The sequence below is a fragment of the Crinia signifera genome, chromosome 1 (assembly GCF_055691185.1).
Source record: "Crinia signifera chromosome 1, ASM5569118v1, whole genome shotgun sequence".
In the NCBI taxonomy this organism is placed as follows: domain Eukaryota; kingdom Metazoa; phylum Chordata; class Amphibia; order Anura; family Myobatrachidae; genus Crinia; species Crinia signifera.
In genome coordinates, this window is record NC_139217.1 from 185,205,590 (window position 1) to 185,217,325 (window position 11,736).

The following is an 11,736-nucleotide window of genomic DNA, read 5'->3' on the forward strand; positions in this document are numbered from 1 at the left end:
TATGTTGGACGTTCACAATTCAAAAGATCAAGAATTAGAGCCAAACTGTTAACCAGCTAATTGTCAAGCTTTGAAATATATAAGCTATGCACTGTAAGTTTGGTTGAGTTTCCCCCAGTGAGCTTGTAAATATACGCTGTGCAATGGGAAGATGGGTTCTTAAAAAGAACCAGATGTGTGCCTAGTAGAGCTCAAAGCTTTATTAATTAGGTCTCGTTTGAGGCGATTGGTTTAAACTTCAAGGGTAAATTACCCTGTCTGGACTGCTATATGTGCACGCAGCCTTCTCTCCCAGCACACATAGTAGCCCAGATCACTATGAGCCTTTTCAACAGGGAGACTACCGGGCACGCAACCATCTCTTTCAAGACAGACAGCTGCTTCTAGACAGGTATTCTACAGCTCTCTCATTGATGATTTGCACATGCTGTGCATGCTCTGTTTACACAACAACATGGCAATAAGCTGCTTCTACCACCAAAAGCAGAAGCATTTTTTTGTGTACTATTTTACTACCCAATAGTGAATGAGCACACCTCTCTCATTATTCAAGTCCTCTGCGGGAGCATGACTTTATAAAAGCAGAAGGTTATACTCGTCTCTCTGAAAGGCTTCAGTACCTATCATTTTCTGTATGCTGTAACTTCAATTGCTACTCAGCCTTTATCTCATTCACTCTTACACTCTCTCATTGGAATAATTAGGTGGCTTAATACCCTGCAATATTATTGCAATAACAGGGCACAACTGCCAACTATTTTTCAACATTAGAAGTGTCCATACTTTATCTCTCTCTGACCCTGCAGCCCAGCGAAAAACTCTCATCCTAAATCCAATGCACATTTGCAGCTGCAAGTTTTTTTTTTGTGTGTCTTTAAGGGTCACACCATCATTCTAGATTGATAGAATTCTAGGTAACCTACTGTACATACTCAGAGTTTTTTTCTGTCACAGAGGCAAACCTTTTTCATTGTTGCTCTTTGCTCATATAATCTAATACAATTTGTTGCACATCTAGCACATTGAAGTTGATACAATTTGCTGTCAAACATTCTATATATGCAACTCTGGAAATTTATTACACACCTAGCAGCATACAGGCAAATTGTACTGACAGAAATTGTCATAACCTGCTCTATATCATTTGCTAAATGCACCCACATATAGCAGTCCAGACAGGGTAATTTACCCTTTAAATTTCTACCAATCGCCTCAAACGAGCAATAGTTAATGAAGCTTTGAGCTCTAATTGGCACACATCTGGCTATTTAAGAGCCCACCTTCCCATTGCACAGCGTATATTTACAAGCTCACTGCGAAAGGGAAACTCAACCAAACTTCCAGTGCACAGCTTATATATTTCAAAGCTTAACGCTTAAACTGGTTAATAGTTTGGCTCTAATTATTGATCTTTTGAATTTTGAACGTCCAGCATACTTCCTTTTTTTGTAAACAAATTTCTAATAAAAGTTACGTTTTATTATATATATGAAGACATATTTTAAGAGTGTCCCACAAAAAGTCTTCTTTTCTCCTTCCATTTTTTTGAAGTCAGAAAATACAAAACTAGAACTGTATATAGTTACAAGATCAGTATATGGTAACCTTGAAATCAAAATCTCGACACCATTCTAATGTGATAGCTCAGTTGAAGCTGAGAGTCATTTTATATTTTAGAATAGAGGAGAGAAAGAAATAAATAAGAGGGAGGTTGTGAGGACTGAACGAATAATAGACTGATCTCTGAGATAGATGTCAGGTAAAGCCAGAGACTTGACCACCTTAAGTTACATCTAGTTTATCTCCCATGAAATTTGGCGTGTCAAGAACCAAGTAGTATTGTAAATATTTTCCAGATCTGTTTCCGTGTAGTAGGCAGACTGTCAATATATAAACCCCATTTCTTGTGGAAGAGTTCGCCATTCTACGTTCATTGTTTAATATCGACAGCAAAGTTATTTTCCATTCACATATAGTGGGGCCTGTTCGAACAATCCAGTATCACTGGTTTAGCAATCGTAACCATTACAGAAACTAAAGGGAGCAGGGAAGCCCCCAAGAAGAAAAACCTGCAAACAGCAATAATTGAGAATGTCAAAGTGATCGAATAAGGTTTTTGAAACTCAGACATGCCCAATTTCAGGATGCCCCCCCCCCCTCTGACTATTACAGAGGTCCAACCTCTGACTCAGGTCCAATGTTAACGGTACCACGTATCGGACCAGAGGGGACATCACACTGACCCGATTTCTCGTCCAGTTCTGTCGAGAATGGGTGAAATCAACTCAAAATGAGTTGTGTATGGGGGCCTTCAGTGATTAGGAGTGGGAGACCGCCTTGGAATATCCCCGTACAGCTATAAGATTTCAACAAATCCAATTTCTTTTCCACAGAACATATTAAACTCCTGTCCGTTTGGTGCGTTTTGGTGGCCGGCATTATAACCTCTGCCCCAAGTGTAGCAGTGCTCAAGGGACTTCTGGCACTTATTATGGCATGTTGGGTTCAGGTGAAATCTGCTATGCCTCATACTGGTATTTCCTTGTACAGTGCTTACTGCAAAATTTTGTAGCCTGGGAGCTAGAGAGGATGATGAATTAGATAAATCCATTGTCCAATACGCTATTGATTTGTGTGCACTTGCCAATGTACAGTATGTCTGGTTCATTCCTGGATGGCTTCCACATGACCAGTTTTTTTCGGAGTGGGTTTCCTTTGTGAATGTCACTGTAGATATGTATTTTGTCTGTAACATAGGCACTAAATTTGACCGTACCTGGACCAGATGTCTGGAGTCTGCCTATGTGACCTCACACCAATCCACGTAGAATTATTTGTGTATTTTTATGTCAGTTCTTTTCTTTTTCTCTTCTTTTGGTCAGTTGATATTCTGATTGTGGCATTTTATTGTATTTAGATTCTTTTTACTTTTTCTCTAGTGAAGCGCTGTGAATACTTTCTGTAACTACTGTATGTCTGAAATTGAGGCATTCAAAGATGTGTTCCGTAGGGTGGGATTGATTTGAATCTCGGGGAGAGCCCAGTCGGTTTTCCTTTTCAGTTTCCAAGGAAGCTAGTCCTTCTGCAACCTAAGCTAATCCGGCTGGTCTGACATAAAATATTTAAAGATATAGACCATTGATGGATTCTTTGAGCCCAATAATGCAAAATTTGGTGGCAAAAGGAATGGACTTCTGATTTTAACTCCATCACAGCCATCATAAACTAGTCAGCCTGGGCTTGTAAGGGTTTGTTTCACTGATGGCCTTTACAATCTCAGCGTATGTCAGTGGGGATGGTGGAGGAGCCTAGAAGGCATGTTGAAAATATGGGCAGGGATGGTATTCAAATGACAAGAGTCTTCTGAGAAGAATGGGATTTTAGGAGTAAACTGTTATTTTTCCACTACCTCTAGTGCATTGAGAGAGGTAAGGAAATTGTCCATAAAACAATAGCAGGCCTTAAAGGGGGGTAAAGCCAATATGACAGTATTCACCCCTCTTTAAAAGACACATAAAGGGTTAGGAGCACAGCTACAGAACTATAGAAATCACATTATAGAGCAGGGCTCGACAAACCCCAGGCACCAGGTCACTACGGCGACCAGATTCTGCTTCCTGGCGACCAGATTTTTTTTTGTGGAGCAGAATCTGGTTGTTGCGTGAACTTTCTGTCCGGCTGTTACCGCAAGCGCACCACTTGGGGGAACAGCTGGACAGAAAGTTCATCAATCCACCCGGCTCAAGCCGGCCTTCGGAACCAATTGCAGTTTGCGGTTAGGCAGCTCCTGATTGTCAGACCTTGAGCTCCGAATGTTAGAAAGATTAAAGAATGAAGAAAGCTTGATGTGGTGGTCTGTTTTGTTTGTACTATTTTGGACTTTTGGAAAAAGTAATTGCTTTTCATAATTTTAAATACTACGTGGGAAATGTACTGGAGTTCTGTTTCACATGGGATGTTGCTATAGGCAACCAACCAAGCAAGCAGATACTATCTATTATCTTCTAGAAGGTGATAAATAAGAAGTATATTCTGATTGGTTGCCCATAGCAACAGCCTATGTGAATTAGAACTTCCATCTTAGTAAATTTCCCCCTACATGTGTTACATGTAAATATTTCCTTACAATTATATTTTATCTACATAGCACTGAGGGAAAAGTATATATTTACTTTTATTATACAAATTTGCTTTTATTTAGCTGAAATTGGAAACAAACCTTTTAATAGATTATTTCCAGTCTTTTGTCTGCTTATGTTATAATTGACATTACAAAACCAGTTTTTTTTCTTTTCTTCATGGTATAGTAAGTTGCTTCATAGTTTTGTTACAATTTGGTAACTAAACATCTTTTTTATAGGCCGTGGTCGAAGACATAGTAGCTGTAGGGTGGAATATTTCCGAGCCTATGCTGTTTTCTTTGATTGGAGCAGAGATATCGGTTACTTCCTTGAGGCCAGAAACTGTTGGTAAGTGCTAAGGTAATAGAAATGACAGTAGGAAAACTAACTAAGTGTATATGTTACATATCTCTCCGTTTATAGGACTTGTCATTTTCACTTGCCCCTCACAAATCAAACGTGTCTAAAGTATGGCTAAAAGAGTATGGGCGAGATTCTCTATCACAGAAATGCGGTAAAAACCCCGTTATCGGGGTTTTTACCGCATTTCTGTATTCTCTAACCTCCCTCCGCAGTGTCACCGCTGCGGAGGGAATCGCCAGCAAAAGCTGGCGGTTCCCTGCAGAAGCCTATGGGCTTCTTACTGCAGCGGTGTGTGAGGGATCCGTCACTGATCCCTCCCAGCATGCCCTGCGGCCGGCGCTTCAGTCTGCGCATGTGCAGACGGACTCCCGGGTCATAGACCCGGAAGTCCAGCAACGGCGCCGCATCGCAAGGGACAGCTCTTATCGTAAGAGCTGTCCCTTGCGTTAATGACCGCATATTTTAGAGAATATGCGGTCATTAGAAATGCGATGCCGGGCGAAGAGGGCTGCGGATTTTAGAGAATCCCGCCCTAAAATGATTATTATCACAATAAGTACTTTATATTTGATAATGTGTACATTAGTGGTATTTACCATGCGGCTTTCCACCTACTGTGGAACTACAGGTCCAAACATGCCATGCTGTTGTTTTCTTGTGTTCTACATTCATGTATTTTATTCTACAGTATTGTTTGGTTTTACATGAAAATATTATTTCTTTCCTTCATGTGGAGGACATGTCATAACCATGGGGTTAGTGATGGATAAGGGGCATCAGCACTTAATAAGCCGACTTTTATTGCTATACAGTTTAGTGTTTTTTTTTATTTGCAAGGCAGTTATGTCAAGTATACTAAGGGTACTATGTATTATTCCAAGCAGAGTCAGAAGAAACTCTTCAGGTAAGAAAAAAAGGAGAAAGAGAAAAAATTAAAAAAAAAATGGGGGGGGGGGGGGGGATCCAAAGAGAAGAGAATCAAATCAAAGAGAAACAGGTTTTTAACTACATACTATACTTCTAATGGGACACATTGGGGTAAATGTATGAAGCAGTGATAAGGGGGGAGAAGGGAGCCAGAGGTGAAGTGGCCAATGGCAACCAATCAGCACTGAAGTAAAATCTATAATTTGTATAATCTAAAATTATACAGAGCAGCTGATTGGTTGCCATGGGCCACTTCTCCCTTATCACTGCTTCATACATCTACCATATTTTTCCCATTCCATAGCACTGTGGGAGAGAAGTGCATTTCTCAATCCACTTTGCTCTGTGAACAACACTGCTCAACACTTCTGATTAATTTATGCCATAAATGAGGCCACATAGAGAAACAAAAAGTATGTCCGAGCTTCGCCGACATCACCAGGCATGTCAGACAACAGGGCAAATGTGGAAAGTCTTAACAGACAGAAGACATTTTGAAGGCATCGATGTCCACTGATCTCATCAAAGCTCTGATCAAAATAAGACCGGGACCACATATCTGACCTTGACTCTGGAAGAAGCCCTTCTTTCTCACACTATCAGACCGGCTAAACCAGATTAAGAGTCTTTCATGGGGTTGAGTGGGCAGAGCATCTGACTCCGATTAGGTACTGCTAACAGACTATTTATTCTTATACCACTGGGACTTCATCAGATAGCTTGGATAGACTGTCCAGGGTCTACCTAGGTTTGACTGATGTAAGCTAAAATGGGTTTCAGTAGGAAGATCAGCAGGTTAAAGGTTGGTGCAGAGCAACTCATTTTTTTAGTGACGTAATTTAGTGGCAGATAAATGGATAACCAGTCTGGGATAATCCTTGTGATTTAAGAGGTGTACACACCATGCAATTCCTTTTCTATTCAACCCTGATTGAATCTCACGGAACAGTGTGCCCATTTGATGTTGGCTATATAGTACAGATCTGTGATAGTATTGTACTATATAGTCTTGCTTGCAGTCTATTTTTCTATTCGATATAGATGGAATGGGAGCGCTCGTCGGCATTGAATGCGGCTGAAAACCAAATGAATTCGATTAGATTTTGTCTATATAGTCAGAATCAAAAGTGACCCTGAATCTCACCGTGTGTACGGGGCATTAAGGCCGCATACATCTGCAATAGATTGTTGCATTTCCCAATCCCCTGATGTCTGGGTAGGGGAATCTGGAATTTTAAAATGCTGAATTTTGCTGATTCCTCCGACAGATAATTGACCGATGTCCACCAATCCGTGTTTTTGAACAACAGTTCAGGGCAGATCGTGAAACTTCTTCCTTTATGTATGAGCCCGCTGCATTGTACACAATAAAACGTACCACACTGTTGGGCCGTCATACCACGTCCACTGGGTCTACTCCTATATTTCCACATTGCATTATGTGGAATCCAAACTTGGGTCAGGAACACCTGGTCACTCTTAGTCAACAAGTGTGCAGTTGAAGGTTCAGAGCTGTTCTGATTTTATTATGATAATTCATACATTAAAAGTATTTTAGTAGGCATTGCGTTAAACAAAACAAATTCCAAGCAACCAAGCGTTGTCTGGGAATTATAGTTGTTCGCCAATAAGAAGCAATGGCCTCAGTATCTTATCTACAGAGGATGTTGGGCATGTGAAACTCTTTTCTGTAAGCAGTTCTCATAACACATTCTAAACATCTCTGCTACTGAAATTTCCCTAAGTACTTTTGAATTAAACTACAAAAGAAAAATTATGACTGCAGAAGAACAAGGTGTCTTTTGCTGATTTCACAAACTCCTCTTTTAATTCAAATGACTTGCTTATCCTGGCCCTACATGGGTTCTCTAAGCAGCTTAATAGTTAGTTGGAGAAGAATTCAGATGATCTGGTATAGGTTTTTTTTTTTTTTTTAAAGCAAGGCAATGTAAGCAAGCACAGCTGGACCAGGACTTGGGTCTTTGGACCTTTGAAAGGAAGGACAATTTGCAGTAAGCATTTTTTTAAACACTTTTTAGAAAAAAATCAAACAAGATTTTATGGGGCTTTTCCACAGCGCTGGACCTTTGGAATCAGTATAACCAGGATGATTCTTTATTTCTACAAGTAAATGCAGTCCACTCCTCCTTAAGAATTCGAAAACAATTAATAAAAAAAAAAAAACGTGAAAAACTCCACACCACGAAATTCCACAATTTTTTTTTTTCAAAAGAATGGCTTCCATATACCATAAAACATGCTTCAAAAAATAACACGCAAAAATATAAAAAAAAATATAAAATGTATAAAATATCCAAAACAGTTCCTTTTATAGCATGGTTACTGCCTCCTAGGGAAATTGGTGATATATGGATGACACAAACCAGACCTTTTCAGGGAGACTTATGATTTTGTAGCAAAAAGTAAATATCCCATAGGGAAAGTTGTTATTCCCGGGTATCTCCTATGGGGCCCTTTTACACAGTCTCACAGTCACCTCTCCAAGGTTTGGAGCACAAAATGGAAAAATATATAAGGAGAGCACTCTCACCCTTCCGCTGTACGCACTGTCAGGAGACTTCTCCTTGGATTGGGGGCGTCACGGCCGACCACACTGCCACTGCGGGTGTCCGTGCGGCCCCTCTCCTCTGGATGCCGTCTTATGGGAAGCTGTATACTCAGAGACTGCTCTGCCACTGCAGTCTCTGGATTCTCCTGCCTTCCAGTGTAACTGACTCCACTAATGGTGGGTAACCGCAGGAGCTGGAGATGGTCCCAGAACCGGCTCTCACTACGGTGCGCTAGGACTCAGCCGGCTGTAATCAGCTGTGCGCCTCCTTCTCCCTCCGTGACCGGTAGTCGGATAGCTTGCGGATGGGTGGTCTATGCGGGACTGTCCATTCACTTGTCCGACCTCAGTCTCACAAGCGCCGCTCAGCTACCCGCTTGTAAGCGCTCTCCTTCTCCTCTCCCACTATCACCTTAGATCCTTGTCTGCGATTGCAGTAAAACCAATTGGGAAAACTCCAAGCTGCTGCCGCCAACGCGTTTCTACCCTCTCTGGGTCTTTAGCAAGGTGCCTTGATAAAGACCCAGGACACCCGCAGTGGCAGTGTGGTCGGCCGTGACGCCCCCAATCCAAGGAGAAGTCTCCTGACCGTGCATACAGCGGAAGGGTGAGAGTGGTCTCCTTATATATTTTCCCATTTTTGTGCTCCAAACCTTGGAGAGGTGACTGTGAGACTGTGTAAAAGGGCCCCATAGTAGATACCCGGGAATAACAACTTTCCCTATGGGATATTTACTTTTTGCTACAAAATCAAAAGTCTCCCTGAAAAGGTCTGGTTTGTGTCATCCATATATCACCAATTTCCCTAGGAGGCAGTAAACATGCTATAAAAGGAACTGTTTTGGATATTTTATACATTTTATATATTTTTTTATATTTTTGCATGTTATTTTTTGAAGCATGTTTTATGGTATATGGAAGCCATTCTTTTGAAAAAAAAAATTGTAGAATTTCGTGGTGTGGAGTTTTTCACGTTTTTTTTTTTTAATAAATTGTTTTCCAATTCTTAAGGAGGAGTGGACTGCATTTACTTGTAGAAATAAAGAATCATCCTGGTTATACTGACTCCAAAGGTCCAGCGCTGTGGGAAAGCCACATAAAATCTTGTTTGATTTTTTTCTAAAAATTTCTTGGCTAGTATAACAGTTGTACTATTGAATGAGGACAAACAGCTGCAGGACTTTTTTTGGCGCTTGAGGAGTGACTTTGTCATTTTTTGTGGTATATTTTTTTAAACACATTATTACTTTAATGTTAATATAGATTATCAAAATTGGAATAAAACCTTTACCTAGCATAATCAATATTTCAGAAAACCATTCACTTTTGAACCAAATCACTGGATTCATCCATGAAAACCACCCTGAAAATCATTCATCCACTTGATGGTCTTCTGCAAATTGATCATGTATTTCTGTCTACCTTGGTGTAGGTGGTCTTCAATAGCTTCATCTATGTCATTGGTGTTATTGATGGGTGCCGGACGACTCAACGACAGTCGGGATTCCGACAGTCATTACCCTGACGTCGGAATCCCGGCTGCTCCCTCGTGGGGGTCCACGACCCCCATAGAGGGAGAATAAAATAGGTGGTGAGCGGAGCGAGCCACGGTGCTTGCAGCGTGGCGAGTGCAACGAGCCCGCAAGGGGCTTCGTTGCGCTCCTCCCGCTATGCAGTCGGGATTCAGACATCGGGCTAATGACTGTCGGAATCCCGTCTGTCGATGTCTTATACCACACCCGTTATTGATATAAGTACAGTAGACTGTACAACCATACACATACCACCTGCATCTATGGTAAGGTAGTCTAATACGAGTCTTTGGGCCTGTATCTCTCGCTTTATCATTTTAACTTCCTTTAGTACACTTTTAAAGGTGTTATCATATGATCAAGTAATGTTATCTAGAAATTTAGCTGTATGTGTGTAAAATATATATATATATATATATATATATATATATATATATATATATATATATATTCTGTTAATCCATGGTAAGGAAATAGGGTACATTGGGGCTGATATGTCCGTTTGTGCTTTTAAATGGAGGGCATATTTTAAAATAAATCAGATTTGTAGTAATGGAACCTAACCAAAATGTGGGGAGCTATTCATGTAACAAGCTTACCGCCTTCTCTGAATTTCAGGGTTGTGTGTCGCTACTCTTGGAGTTGCCTTGATAGTACGAATAGGCTTCACTTTCTTGATGGTGTGCTGGGCAGGTTTCAACATAAAAGAAAAACTGTTTATTTCTATGGCATGGATCCCCAAAGCCACAGTTCAGGTATGTGATTTATCTGGGACAATTGTAGTGGCAGTAGAAAAATTCCCCAATAATTGCTGTTTTTCTCAGGCACTGTCTAAAAAAACACATAGATCTAGAAATGTATCCCTGTGTGTTTTTGTATGAAAACAGGTACATTTTTCTTCGAAAAAGGGCATTAATTAAATTTCCTGAAAAAAGAACATTGCGCAAAAAAGAATTTAAATCCAGGAAAAATGTACCATAGCTACTTGAATACCCCCTGTGTGCATGTTCAAACTTAACCCTTTCAAGTCCAACGTCTAGACAGGCTCAACAGCCCTTGCGCTAGTAGCAGATCAAATGGTGAGCCACTTTAAAAATAAGAACATTAACATCATTCAATATAGACCTTTTTTGAATAATAAAAAAATGTACAATTAATTTAAACCTTAACACCAGACTGTTCTAATTGCAGTAAAAAATTGGACTGCAAAAGGTTAACAAGTGTAGCAAGAGAAAGAGAGATGCCTAATTACAATGATAAACAGTGGTGTGGTTGGCGTTGCTGGAAGCAGCAGCAATAGATCTAAGGAATGCATTCAGGATGCGGCGGTCAGTATGTTGGTGTTCATTATACCAACACAGGTATCTTGAATACCACCGGGATACCAGCATCGGAAACCTGACGGAAATTAAGAAGCCGATGTCAGAAACCCGGCATGTATTACTAGTAGGTACTGTCCTAGGATGCAGATTGCGATAATCTGCGACACCATCGTCTGGCTACGTGACCCATGAGGTCTTGCCAGTTGCCTCCTCAACAAAGAGGCCAGGAAATCCCTGTTCTCGGACAGAGATCCTGTCCTTGTCCCTCCCTTGCAATGGCATCAGACTGTCAATCACTAACAGTCTAATGCTGTAGTGCGACATACATTTCAGACTAGTACTGCACATGTGCAGCACGGTCATAAAAATCGGTACTTTGCAGCATGTGCCACTACTGCATTAGGACCCGAATCTAGCCCAATAGTATTATTATTATTTGTATGGAATGAGCAAAAACCAGCAAACAAGACTTACAATACCAAGCTATTTAGGACAGGTACATGATAAATAAAGACAGTTGCATCAGGGGACAGAATGTATATATTTTCGAGAAAAGCAGATAAGAGAGGGCCCTACTTGTGAGAACTTAGCGGGAGACCTTTTAGAATTCAGGATTCTAAAAGGTCTCCTGGGTTATATTTTTTGGGATTGAGTGTCGCTGTTCCCAAAAGTTTATATGTGTGTATCCCTCTCTCTGCCTCTCTCTCCCCCACCCCCTCTCTCTCATTTTTCAAACACAGCCTGTGACATGGTAGGTAGGAGCTGATTGGTTGGCTGTTAATCACTCACCATTTTATCACTTTTGAAGCTCAGTGCATCTCTCTCTCTCTCTCTCTCTCTCTCTCTCTCTCTCTCTCTCTCTCACTCACCCTCTCACCCCCCCCCCCCCCCTTCCAATAGAC

The 11,736-nt window shown here is 40.8% G+C and overlaps 1 protein-coding gene across 2 annotated transcripts in view; it reads left to right on the forward strand.

Moving 5' to 3' along the window:
- Positions 1-11,736, forward strand: part of LOC146064982 (sodium/hydrogen exchanger 9B2-like) — a 59,106-nt gene that overhangs the window by 44,664 nt on the left and 2,706 nt on the right. For both annotated transcript variants that reach the window (XM_083179012.1, XM_083179011.1), the window contains exons 10-11: positions 4,361-4,469; positions 10,131-10,267. In XM_083179012.1, coding sequence (XP_083035138.1) covers positions 4,361-4,469; positions 10,131-10,267 — 246 coding nt within the window. The remainder of the gene's footprint in view (positions 1-4,360; positions 4,470-10,130; positions 10,268-11,736) is intronic.